Source organism: Lactuca serriola, chromosome 7 (genome assembly GCF_051521515.1).
Source record: "Lactuca serriola cultivar US96UC23 chromosome 7, Lser_US96UC23_V15, whole genome shotgun sequence".
Taxonomy (NCBI): Eukaryota; Viridiplantae; Streptophyta; class Magnoliopsida; order Asterales; family Asteraceae; genus Lactuca; species Lactuca serriola.
In genome coordinates this window covers 190,734,917-190,749,356 of record NC_136414.1, presented here as the reverse complement: position 1 = coordinate 190,749,356, position 14,440 = coordinate 190,734,917, and the positions used below count along the sequence as shown (strand labels likewise).

At 36.8% G+C, this 14,440-nt stretch overlaps 1 protein-coding gene across 1 annotated transcript; it reads right to left on the bottom strand.

Moving 5' to 3' along the window:
- Positions 1–4,260: 4,260 nt before the first annotated feature.
- LOC145064808 (uncharacterized) lies at positions 4,261–5,951 on the bottom strand. The gene is made up of 2 exons (XM_079012174.1): positions 5,226–5,951; positions 4,261–4,872 (listed from the first exon to the last, which is right to left on the bottom strand). Exons 1-2 carry the CDS (start codon positions 5,857–5,859, stop codon positions 4,454–4,456), a joined length of 1,053 nt encoding a protein of 350 aa, XP_078868300.1. The 5' UTR covers positions 5,860–5,951; the 3' UTR covers positions 4,261–4,453.
- Between the last annotated feature and the right edge of the window lie 8,489 nt (positions 5,952–14,440).

Below are 14,440 nucleotides of genomic sequence, written 5' to 3'. Positions count from 1 at the left end.
TGAGTTCTTGGTGTTTTCAAGGTGTAAACTTAGTCCTTTAGACATATAACAAGCTAGGGTAAGAGTACTTACAATATAGAAGCTTGTAAGCGTGTTTAAATTCCAAGAACACTAGTGTGTGTTCTTGGTGTTCTTGGTGAAATGTAGAACACTTGAAGATCTATGAAAATGAAAGGATTTCATGGATGAAATCATGTGTATTCACTAGATATGGAAGGATATCAAGTTGAAAATGGAAAGACTACTTACTAGATTGAAGATTGGAAGGAAAGTTCTTGATGATACTTGAGAGCAAACCCGAGTTCTAGGCTGGAAAGTGTGATAATGAATGAAAATGGCCAAGTTTTTCATATATAGGCATGGAGTTTACGGCCATTTTGAGTTTACGGTCGTAAACTCCAAGGTCTTGGCCGTAAACTGCTCTTTTGAGGGTTTATCGCTTTTTTGGTAGCTTACCAATCCAACTGGCACTCCCTTTCACTTATTCCTTTGATGTATTAAGGCTCAGACCGCTCAAACGGACTCTAAACTGTGCTAAAAGTTAGCAAAAGCAAGCTTGACTTTTAAAGAAGTGTTTGACTTTACAGGATAGAAAATTGTCGGTTTTCACATCATCCCCCCGTTAGAGGGAATTTCGTCCCGAAATTCGAGTTTAAGTAAGAAATAGTTACAAATAACTAAGACAAATGACGAGGATATTTCAAATTCATCTTATCCTCACGCTCCCAAGTGAATTCCGGTCCTCGCTTGGCGTTCCAGCGAACCTTTACTATCGGGGAAACGCTTTGTTTCGTTTGCTTGACCTCTCGGTCCATGATCTCTACTGGTTCTTTCACGAAGTTGAGGCTCTCGTTGATCTCGATCTCGTCGAGTGGGATTACAAGAGTCTCATCAGACAGACACTTTTTCAAGTTCGAGATGTGGAAAGTAGAATGTATGTTACTAAGTTTGCGGGGTAGATTAAGTTTGTAAGCTACTGGGTCGATTCTAGCGAGAATCTCGAAAGGCCCTACGTATCTTGGATTTAGCTTTCCACGCTTTCTGAAGCGTATCAAGCCCTTCCATGGTGAGACTTTCAAAAGAACACGGTCTCCCACCTGGAATTCCAAAGGTTTCCTTCTCTTGTCTGTGTAGCTTTTCTATCGGTCTCTAGAGGCTTTCAATCGTTCACGAATCTAAACGATCTCCTCTGTCGTTTTCCGAATGATCTTCGGACCTTCGGAGCAATTTCCACTGCCCTTAACTCCAGATCGTATGTTACATAGCTGGCTTCGAGTGTCTTAAGCTGACGGGAGGCATAGGCAATGACCTTACCTCGTTACATCAGAATACAACCGAGCCCTTGATTTGATGCATCGCAGAAGACCACGAAGTCTATTTTTCCTTCTGGGAGGGATAGTATCGGTGCGGTGCATAAGGCCCACTTCGGCATTTTGGAATGCTTTCTCTTGCTTCTCTTCCCAATCAAAGGCCACTCCCTTTTGGGTCAAAGTTGTAAGAGGTTTCGAAATTCGAGACAAGTTCTGAATGAACCTACAACAGTAGCCAGCGAGACCTAGAAATTGGCGAATTTCTGTAGGCGTCTTTGGTGTTGACCAGTTTCCAATGGCCTTGATTTTTGGAAGGGTCTACATGAATTCCCTCCTCACTGACAACGTGACCCTAGAATTCGACTCTTCGAATCCAAAACTCGTAATTAGAGAACTTCGCGTAGAGCTTCTCTGATCGTAACGTTTCCAAGATCGGACATAGGTGCTTACTATGCTCTTCCTTACTACGAGGGTAAATAAGTATGTCATCTATGAAGACAATGAAGAATTGATCCAAGTAAGGATGGCATACTCTATTCATTGAGTCCAGGAATATTGCGGGTGCATTAGTCAATTCGAATGGCATCACTACAAACTCGTAGTGTCCAAAACGAGTTCGGAGGGTTGCCTTGGGGACATCCTCCTCTAGCACTCGTAACTGGTGATACCCGGATTTCAGATATATCCTTGAAAAGTAATTCTCCCCTTGAAGTTGGTCGAACAAATCGTCTATGCGAGGCAGAGGGCAGCGATTCCTAACGGTAAGCTTGATGAGTTCTCTATAGTCGGTGCACATACGAACTGATCTGTCTTTCTTCTTGACGAACTAGATGGGAGCTCTCCAGGGTGAAAGGCTTGGTCTAATAAAGTCCTTGTTGGGTCGTTCGTTAAGTTGACCAGACAGTTCTTGCATCTCTGTGGGTGCTAGACGATAGGGCGATTTGGCTACGGGGGTAGCCTTTAGAACTAAGTCGATTTTGAACTCAACTTGACGTTGTGGAGGTAGTCCGGGGAGTTTTTCTGGATGGATTTCGGGAACATCTAAAAGGAAGTACGATTACTCATGAGTTAAGGAAAAGGATAGGTACTTCTGTCTTATCTGCATCTCTTGTCCCGGTCGGCGGGAAAAGCACTTGATTGGATTCTAAGTTTATTCGATTGGCAGCACGATCACTCGTAGTCTTGAGTAGTCTCCGTCCTGAAGTTCATATTAGAAGTCATACTTGGTTCATCAATCACAGCTTCGCATATACGAGTCGTATATAATTAAGATTGAAAAGGCATTCGAATAGATGATTCTTCTCTAAGCTCACATCCAAACAAGGAAAAGAAGTTAAAGCGGAATCATCAATTCTAAACCTATAGAACATTGATTATATACCACCCTTGAGTATACATTCTTCAGCAATAGATTAACCGTATGGGTCTTCGGATTGAACTTAACGTACTGTACGAGTGGTACTCCGGGGAAGTTTCTTCTGGAAGGATATGAAACATAAGATATTCCACACATGAGTAATTCGGAGTTCTGGAATGACGGCTTCGCTAGAAAGGTGATTACGAGGAAAAAGAATTTCCGCACGAGACTGGCACTATGAGGATCAAATTGACTCAAGTTACATGATAATTTTGGACTACTCATAATAAAAGGTGTTAGACTAGATTATAATGGTGTTACAATAACATAATGTTGCAACTTTGACAGAGTCTCAGTACTTTAGTTCATCTACCAGACTATTGTTGTGAACATGGTATACAACAAAAGCAAGTATACGCAGTATGAGAGTCCCTTGACTGACGGGATCTCGCAAAAGATTAGACTCGAGTTGCACTAGTTTTTAACATTTTATAAGTCTACTATAACGAAACGCCCTATTATTTCAACATGGGTCCGGAGTAGTCTCTCCTGCGGCAGTGATCCTTAGTATATTCCCGTCTGCGCCAGAGTTCTTTGTTATTGTACAATCCTTCTTGAGATGTCCTATCTCACTTCATAAATGACATATCTGGCTTGTACCAGCGTCGGCAGTGGAAGTGATGTGCCGGTTTGGAGTGATGTGGACACGGGTGCTTTTGTTGTTCCTCCCTTTTAGACAATCCCTGTAATAATGTCCGGTCTCGCCACAACTATAGCAAACCTGGTTGGCTCCAGTGGTGGAGGTGGTTCTACAGACACGAGCAGTGTGCCCCATTTTGCTGCAATTGATGCATTGCAATACACGGCAAGCTCCATTATGATGATAGTTACACTTGTTAAACTTCGGGAGTGTTCCCTCATATCATTTTATCGGTGTTGGGGTGGAAGGGGTCGCCACTAGTTGCTGTTGTATAAAACCACATAGTATTTATATATTTATATATGTAAAGTATTGTATAATAAATATGATACTAAATTGCAATTAATACATTCCTTTATTTTGTTATTTCAAAATTTTATTTTAAAAAATATTTATTATTTACATTTTAATATTTAATCTCTTTTTTAATCAATCCGTGTAACACACGGGTTTTACCCATAGTCCTCCTTAATAAATGAAAAAAAAATGTCACATCAATCTCTCATGAGTTTTGATACTTGTCATTTTGTGGTATTTTTGAAATAAATATTATTCATTTGTCAATTTTTGATTTTTTTCAATTTTTAAAATAAAAATCATATTCTTATATATGTAAAGTATAAAATATATATCTTATATATATGTAAAGTATTAAATATTCATATATATGATATTAAATTACAATAAATACGTTTCTTTGTTTTTTATTTTAAAATTATATATTAAAAAATATTTTTTATTTACACTTTAATGTTTAATATTTTTTTAAATCAATTAATGTAATACACGAGTCTTACACCTATTGGAATATAAATTAGAGTTGGACATCTAATTACATTCATATAAACAAAATTAACAAAATAAAATACAAAAATATTATATTCCATTATGAATATGATCTAATATACAGTCGTTTACTCCTACGATAAAATTGTACATAATCTACTTTGATCTTGATCTTTAGAAAACCATAGGTAAGGTAACACCAAAAAAAAAAAAAAAAAAAAAAAAAAAAAAAAAAAAAACTTGTTGATAAAACGATAGAACAAAACAGGACGAACGTATGTACGAACGACCTTTGCCAATTTAATGTGCCCCACGATTGATCATCTCCATGTACTGATTCAAGGATTCTTGTCTCTGTAATCTCATATCCTCATTGAATTTCTTGATGAACGCTTCCACTTTCCGGTTAAGTTCCTCCTGCCCCAACGACGGATCCTTCCTCAGCCTCCCCGACCCACCCGACCGACTCAGCTTCGACGGCAGAGGCGGTGGTTTCCTACTACTGCCACCTCCGCGGTTAACGTCAAACGTATCGGACTTCGTCATCCTTTCGGGGTGATGCTCGATTGGTGAGTCCTCGGAGTTGCGGTGTGTCTCCCACGTGTCAGATTTACGTAGGTGTCTCGTCAACGGCACCGACCGGCCCTCCGTTATTGTCTTCCACGTGGTTTCCAGTGTGTCCTGACGCTTCGGCTTCGCAATTCCCAACGTCCGTCCACCTGCAAATCCATGGTGTCAACTGTTAACTGTAAAGTGTAAACCCAAAGAAAGCTGACGTTATCTTCATGGTGTCATTTTTTTATGACGATGTTAACCTTATCTTTTTAAATTATAGTGGAAGGATCAAGCTTCAAGATTACGGCTAGTAAGTTCTGTTTGTCCTCTTCCTCACCGTCTTCAAATTAAAGGGCAATATCGTAATTAATATCTTTGATTGAAAACTCAGTGTATATCCGTTAAATACTCCGGCGTATCACCGGCGATTACTAGTAACATATTGAATACGTATACTTCGTGTAACCACGACTTAAATTTGAAAGAGCTTAAAGAGAAAGAGAGTGAGTATTATTACCTTCGGCGCTGCCTTTTGCAAGTTTCCGGTGGCTGAATCTGGCGGAAGCTGGTGGTTTCTCCACCGGAAAAGTGAGATCTACTTGTTTTATATTTGACGGGGTCCAGGAAGACATCGAGATTACATGCTTATTAATTTTATTATTTGTGATTTCTTCATAAGCTTCGGTTGCTACCTTCATATCTTCATCCTTGTATTCATCAGTAAACTGATCAGGAATACCAACCGGTTCCGGAGCTTGAACAAACATCGGACTATCGCCGTAACTAGCGGCGGTGATCTTCACGGGTTCATTCGCCAATTGACCACCGTGGAACGGTGGTTCCAGTGGGGGTAGCTCAACCTTGACGGGCTCGGTTGAGAGTAGGAGTGCAGTAGGGAGAGTTGAGGACATCGAGGGAGAAGGAGAATCATCGAGCTTGGACTGTAAGCGTGAAGAAGCAACGATGGTGATGATGATACAGTTGATGACGACGTAAAGATACGGCGGTTTGAGCCAAGAGATGACGGAGGTCCATATGAAAGGAAGGTCGGAGATTGTCAGCTCCATAATGACAGGTGCTACAAGTTTTAGCATGACAGCGGTTGACAAGACAGTGGCGGAAACCACGGCGAGTTTAAGAGAGAAGCCCATGGCGGTTTGTGGTGGCGGTGGTAGTGGAGTGGAGACGGAGTTATGTGGGTATAAATAGTCGGAAATATGTGAGATCGGGGGTGGTGGAGGGATGGTAATAAATGGAGGAAAGTGTGGGCTTCCGCGATATGTATTTAAGTACACCCCAGTGGGACCTACGTGCAGATGATGTTCACACTTGTATTTTTTGTGATAATTAATTCATATGTTGACCCATAAACTTCATCAATTGTAATTTGTATAGTATGGATAATTTAATATTTTATCTGTCAATATGTATGATATACTGAATTGGTTTGTTTAGTTCATTCCTTTTTTCCTGACCAGAAAACATTAAAATCAATTATTTTTTTATATTTCTTTCGATCCAAAGAAAATGAAAAATTATTATCATTTTTTTTCTTTTTTTCTTTTTTTTTTTTTTTCGTTTCTTTCTCTCCATTTCTTTGAAAGGGGAGACAAATATATTAATGACAAAAATGCGAAAATGGTCCTATGGTTTGTCATTTTTTGTGGATATAGTTCAAACCTTTTAAAAGTTGGATTTTTGGTCCTTATTGAGAGGTTTGTTTGTGGAACAAGTCCCTGGACTTAACTTCCGTTTGTTTGTGGTTATTAAACCCCTCACATGCATTGCACACGAGGGCATAAATATCTTTTTACATGAGGGACCATTTTTACAATTCCTGAACTAAACCCACTTGTTACCGTCTTAGCGTCATATTACACAAAAAATATTTTAGTTACCTTTCCATCTTCTTCGTCATTCATTTTGAACACAAAAACCCTAATCAAGATTTGGTCCAAAGTGTTTACTTGTTTTTGCTCTTAAACTGTAAAGGGAAAATGACCTTTGAGGGTAATAAAGTATTCGTCTTGTATTCATTAGGTCCCTTATCTTTTTTTTGTCTTTATTATACCATTGAACTTATAATCCCTGCTCACCAAAGCCACCACGACCAGTTATCACCTGTTTTACCGGTTACCACATTTAATTAGAGATGACATGTCTTATTACGTGGAATTAGAACACATTTAATTACTGTTTCTCTTTCACCCCCTTTGTCCTTACAGTTAGGGTTCGTTTAAATTGAAGAAAAAGTTCAATCGAAGCATACGGTTAGGAAATTGAAGAGAACTGATGAATGCGAGTGTTATAGTGAAGAAGATGGCCTCCGATTCCAAACAAAGTAATTATTTAACAGTTTATATACATTATAATGGTTTATTCGCACCAAAACCATTAGTGTACTTGAACGTTGTTGTTGTTTCAATCTGTGATGTCGATTTTGGTGCAATGGATTTCAAAGACTTTAACTTGTTCATTGTAAAGTTGATTGAAGGCAGTTGTGATAATGTATATTATTGCACTAGAAATGAACCGTTGGCAGAGGGTATTAGGAGAATTGGGAATGATGCTGACTACTTTGAGTTTATTGAAACGGGTTATAGTGATGAAGTTGGTCTAAGAATGAATGTGTATATAGACCACGAAAATGAACCTGTACTTGATTGGGCTGATATGGAAGTAGTGGAAGATGATGAAGGGCATTATTCTGAGGAAGACCTGGATGATGATAAAGATTCACAACTTTCTGATGATATTCCATATGAGCATGAAGCAGATTATTACATTCCTTCTCTTGACAAGACTATTGGTGATGAATTCTTACATCGGGTGTCAGGTATGTGTAAGGATATAAATGATGAGGCTGATACTGATGAGGTTGAAACCAAGAATGGAGATGACAAACCAGTGTACCTTGTCCATAATGAGAACCAGAAATGGGACAAAATGGTGCCAATTCTAGGTATGAGATTCTCTAACTCCATGGAATTGAAAAATTGTTTGACTAACTATGCAGTGAAGAATGGGTCCAACCTTTATTTTGAGAAAAATGATAGTCAGAGGTTATTAGTGAGATGTTGTAAAGATAACAAGAACCCCTCCTGTCCTTTTAGACTGTGGGCTTCCTGGATGAGCAGTGAAAGGTCTTTCCAGATTAAGTCATTAGTTGATGACCATAATTGTTCAAGAGTCTTCAAACTTGGTTCCATTGTAACATATAAATGGATTGGAAAGCATTTTAAGAATCAACTTGTGAAGAACCCTAAAATGAGCATAAGGAAAATGAAAGCCAAAGTGAGTACAAAGTTTAACTTGATTGTTAGTGTCACTCAATGTAGAAATGCTAGGAGATATGCTTTGGATGAGATAGAGGGTAGTTTGATAGAACATTATTGTAAAGTATGGAGTTATGGAGAAGAAATAATGAGGACAAATCTTGGTTCAACAGTAAAGATAGATGTGAATGTCATGCCTGATTCCATAACCTACTTTTCTAAAATGTATGTTTGTTTTAAGGGTGTGAAGGATGGTTGGATTGCAGCATGTAGGAGGGTAATAGGGGTAGATGGTTCTTTTTTAAAGGGCATATGTAGAGGCCAACTGTTAGCAGCTATGGGTAGGGATGCAAACAACCGCATCTTCCCTATTGTATGGGCTGTGGTGGAAGTTGAAAATAAGGAAACATGGAAGTGGTTTCTTGACCTCCTTCTGGATGACATTGAAATGGGAATTGGACATGGATTGACCCTCATATCAGACCAACACAAGGTATATTTTTGTTTTGTTTTGTTTAAGTTGAATGTTTTTCTTATGTCATCTATTTCATGCTTTCTTTCAGGGATTAATAGAGGCTGTCAAAGAAAGGGTTCCAGCAGTAGAGCATAGACAATGTGCTAGGCACATCTATGCTAACTTCAAGAAAAGATTCAAAGGTGAACAATATAGGAAGTTGTTTTGGGCAGCAGCTGCTAGTACTACTCAACCTAAATTTGAGGCAGAAATGAATTCCATAAAAAAAATTGACCCTTTGGCTTATGAACACCTCATGGAAAGGGACCCTAAAAGTTGGTGCAGGACATTCTTTGAAGTGGACAGGGCTTGTGATGCTTATGGGAATGACAAAGTTAGGGGAATTTAAAAATATGTCCATCTATAAGGTTGAAGATATCAAAGCTAAAGAAACAGCAAAGGTATGATATAACTTCTATTTTATAAATATTATATGTCTCATCTATAAGATTAATAGAACTTCTTATTTTTTTTGGGCAGATTTTGGGGGGTTATACCATCTGGGATACAACAATATGAAGTTAGGATTGGAAATGATGGATATGTTGTGGACCTTAACAACAACACATGTTGATGTAGATCTTGGCAAAGTATCAGGTATCCCATGTGTGCATGCAGTGGCAGCCATTTCATACCTCAACAGGAATGCAGAGGATTATGTTGCACCATTGTTCCATACAACCATGTTCTTGACTTGTTACAACCATACCATTAATCCACTTACTGGTAGTTCCATGTGGCCTGAAGTTACCTACATGAAGCCATTGCCTCCCCAAAAAAGAAGGTTACCAGGAAGGCCAACCATTAAAAGGAAAAGGGATCAATCTGAGAGGGAAAGCCAGGGGAAAACAAGGCATACTATCTCAAAAGCAGGTGCAGTTATCAGATGCACCATTTGTAGAGAAACAGGCCACAATAGATCAACATGTCCTACAAGACCAAAAGATGCAGCATCCACTTCACTGCCAAAAAAGAAGAAAGCTAATAAATGTAAAACAAAGAAAGGTATGCTATTAAAACAATGTAATTATACTACAACATCCAACTCATTAACTACACCTTTGTATAGCAGGTACTGTGGAACCAGTTCAAGTAGATCCAATTCAAGTGGAAGCTCCTGCACAACTAGATAATGATGTTCAAGTAGATGATCCTGCTCCACATGTTGATGTTCATGTAGATGATTCTGTTAATGATGTCCCTGCTCAACATGTTGATGTTCATGTAGATGATCCTGTTAATGATGTCCCTGTTCAACATGTTGATGTTCATGTAGATGATCCTGTTAATGATGTCCCTGCTCAACCTGTTGCAACTGGGAAGAGGACACAAAAATACTCAGAAAGAATTACCAAGATTGGGTTGAGGAGGAACGTTTTGAAGAAAGAAGGAAGCATTGATCACCACCCACTGGAGTTGGAATGAATTTATGTTTTAATATTTTTGTAAAGACAAACTTTTAGTCTTTTTATTATGTAATTGGGAATACTTTTAGTCATGGCACATCTTTTGATAATGTAAAGACAAATGTGGGCACAACTTTTGTAATGATGCACATGCTAATGGAATCTTACAAGTTCGTCTTCTATCTATATTATATGCTTGGGTGTTATACGTAATCTGGACCATTTTACCCCTGTATCATGTCCAATACACTAACCACTTAAACACATTTTGAAACCACTCAAAACATCAAACTAACTATCATTAATAAAGAACATTTAGTCTTCATACATTAAGAAATGTTTGATGTTGTTGTTGTGGTTAAAATGGACCATTTTACCCCTGCATAATGTCCAATTCACTAACCTATTAAACACACTAATATGTCTTTGTAACCACTCAAAATATCAAACTATTGATTGCTGTTATACTTAATCTGGACCATTTTACCCCTTGATCGCATTAAGACGTTAACAATTGATTGTTGTTATACTTAATCTGGACCATTTTACCCCTGCATCATGTACAATTCACTAACTTGGATCACATTAACACATTAATATTTCTTTGAAACCACTCAAAACATCAAATTGTTATTACTCAGAAAGATTTAGTCTTAATACATCAAACAAAATTCAACATTGTCTTTGAATACAACTTAATTAGTAAAAAACATTTAGTCTTAATACATCAATAACTACTTCTTAAACACAAACAACAGAAATAACGCAATCATCAGAACTTTATGAGTAAATAGCTTCCATTTGATTTTTTCAAGCTCTTGTCTAACAACCAAATTTTCTTGTTCCATCTTCATCTTACATATGCTGATCTGGTTTTCCAATGTACAAATTTTGAGGGTTAAATTGCACTGTTCTTTTTTGTCCTTCCCAGAACTGACTTCATTATCAGGGGTTTCAGGCACCAACCATTCCCAGAACTTGCATTTTGGTCCTTCATTCTTGAAAAAAAAGTAACAAATTGGTCAAAGAAAGAACATTAAACCAAAAACATAAAAACATTTGATTTACCATGGAGTTAGGGCACAATCTGAATTTTTTTCCTGGATTGTCTTTAGTTCGTGAAGTTTATACGCGAGATGGTAACCCACAATAACAAGGATTTTCAGGTTGAAATTCAACATTTCGTTTGGAAGAGATAGAAGAAGAAGAAGAAGCATCCATGTCGGTCGATCTAGGGCACAATTGATGAGAATGACGCAGCTTAATAGGGATGACCTGCATTTAATAAGCCAAATGTATGCCACATAATGCCACGTAATATCCACATAAGCAGTAACCTACAACAACCGGTCGCAGTGGCTTTGATGAGCAGGGATTATAAGTTCAATGGTATAATAAAGACAAAAAAAAAAAGATAAGGTACCTAATGAATACAAGAAAAATACTTTATTACCCTCAAAGGTCATTTTCCCAACTGTAAATGGTGTTCATAATGTGGGCGATTAGGCCAAAAGGCGAGACGTATGACATCACAAATGAATATGGTTAGTTTCACTTATCCTCTTTGTACGAAAAAATTTTGGGTTTCTTGATGATCTGAAGAACAGAGCCTAAAATACAAACATCTGATAATTTTTTACTTAATGTTTTTTGTATCTTGTAGAGCGTGTACCAACAATGTTCACCATAAAGCTACACCATGGTGGAAATTTTACCAAGCTTCCAAACACAAAATATGTTAAAGGTGAAGTGTGATATATTGATTTAGTAGACATTGATGAGTTCTCAGTTCATGAACTAGACACAATGATGTTAGAGCTAGGTTACTCCGTACCCCCAGTAATATATTACCATTTTAGGATTCCTCATGAAGACTTGGATTTTAGTCTTAGAGCTTTAGGGAATGATAATGATGTCTTGAATTTGGCTCAATATATTGGAGATAAAAAGGTCGTTGAAGTGTATACAGAACATGGACAAACTAATTTGCTGACCTATTTTATGTCTCCAAAAGGAAAGCAAAAAGTCATTATTAAGGAGCTCTACGATGGTGATCTTCCAAAAGAAGAAAACGTATCAAAAGTACCAGCAAAGGATAAAACCCCAATAATAGATGAAGCTAACGATCAAACACAGTTGGCAGGGTATATGTCCTTGATACTCTTTGACAGAGTCCCTACACAAGTTTCACCAGAGTATAGAAGAAATAGAAGGGTGAACTCAATAGTTGGTCAAAGTTCTTGTGCCAAGAAGCTTCGTTTAGTTGAATTGGATGATGTAGTAGAAGATCAAGGTGGTGATCATGCTAAATTGGATGATGTAGTAAAAGATCAAAATGGTGATCATGTAAAATTGGATGATGTTGTACAAGATCAAGGTGGTGAGAATCCTAAATTAGATGATATGGTACAAGATCAAGATGGTGAGCATGCTAACATGGATTATGTGGTACAAGATCAAGGTGGTGACCATGCTAATTTTGATTATGATGACTTTCATTATGAGAACTTTTCTCATGATCACTTTGATCCTTTTGATGGAGAACATTATCAACCACCAGAAGATGAGAATGTTGAAGACCATCATTCTGAACATGAAAAGCCTGTTGATAGTGATGATTTTGGGCAAGAATCAGAAGAACAGTATGATGAACTTGTTGATGATGAAAACAATGTATCAGAAGTGGAGGTGGATATGACTGAATTTAACATTAATCTTGATAGGGATGATGGTTGTGTTCAAATGGATGGGTTGATAACGGGGTGGGGGCAAATGATGAACATGAGAGAATAGCCTATATTTGGGGAAATTACCTATAAGCCTAATGAAGTTACTAAACCGTTCAAAAAAACTCAATTATGTTTTGTCTGTTCAAGAAAATCCAACGAACTTAACATTCTGTCTAAAAAAAACCTAACTAACTTACATTTTTATTCAATTAACCAGCTAATAAAACTCAACAAAGGACATAGCTTATGACGTGGAATTAAATATCGGGAAAATGACTTGTAAGACTAACAAAGTTTTGAAACCATTCAAAAAACCTCAATCATGTTTTGTCTGCTCAAAAAAACCTAATGAACTTAACATTTTGTCTAAAAAAACCCAACGAATTTAAGCTTTTATTCAATTCTTATTAGAGACAACCAGATTCATTAGATATACAATTAGTTGACAAATGATATGGCATTATATTTAATGACATGAAATAAACAGATTAGAATTGTGCTTCATATATCGAATTAGGGCTTGGAGAGATGAGATTAGTCCTGGAATCGAACGAACCAAACTGAGAACCAAAAAATTGAAAACAGAAAATGAGGAAATATTGGAACCGAAAACCGAACCGAACTTCTAAAGTACATTGTCGTTTTTTGCATTTTGAGGTAGGTGGCAGAGGAAAAAGGAGGTGGTCAGGCCCAAATTAACTCTCTCTCTCTCTCTCTCTCTCTCTCTCTGTGTATATATATATATATATATATATATATATATATATATATATATATATATATATATATATATATATATATTACAAAAACCTTGATACCCTGAATGTTGCTCATGACGATGGGACCATTATATTTAATGTAACGAATATAAAAACAACCTATAATATTTACAAGATTCTTGTATGCAATTTAGGTGTAGTACTTGTAATATAAAACTAAACTAATTATTAGAATAAGATGCATGAGTTGATAAAATAACAAATAATAGTTGAAATTTCATCGGTCTTGTGCATGTTTGTGACAGCTAGTTGGGCTGTCGCATTTATCAAAATATCTCATATTTGCTCGAACTTAATAGCATAATTTATTTTTAAGAAATATTTACTTATTTGTATCGTGTAAAGATGGAGATGTCTTATTAATAAAATCAGGCCCAGATGTCTACTGATCTACTAATATTTATTTTATAAATGTTTGTACCCGTTTTCCAAATTTATTATTTATGTTTTTTACCAATTTGCTTTTAACAAGAAATATGCGTATGAGTTTTTCCTGATCTTAAGAGTACTCGAGAGCTTATTGTTTTTGGGAGAATCACTAGAGTAGCAACAACACGGAATCTTATATTTTGTTTGTGTGTGTGATTAGACATGATTTCAATTTATTAATTTTGGTGTTTAATTTGGTCGAAAAGGTTACAAGGGAAATAGTGCATATTTAATACATAACGTGGAAGGTGGCGTTAAATATAATTAATTTAGTAAAGTTGGTTTGTTTCTTAATTAATTAACTAGATCTAAGTGATTAAGGATTTAAGATTAGATTAATGAGGAGCCAAGTGTTGATATGGTTCCCTACCGATAAGTCATTATCATAGACATAAGCAAACCTTCTCATGTACTCCATTCCTTGATCGTACTTTGTTATTGTAGTTGATTAGTTGTCGGATTAGATAGAACGAAATTGTACTCATTAAGGTGATTTTTTTTTTTTGCTTGGAAATTTGAATTGAATAGACTTGCTACTAAGAATAATTTAGATCAAAGGGGGATTGATTTGCATTCTGTTGTTTTCCTGATTTGTGAAAC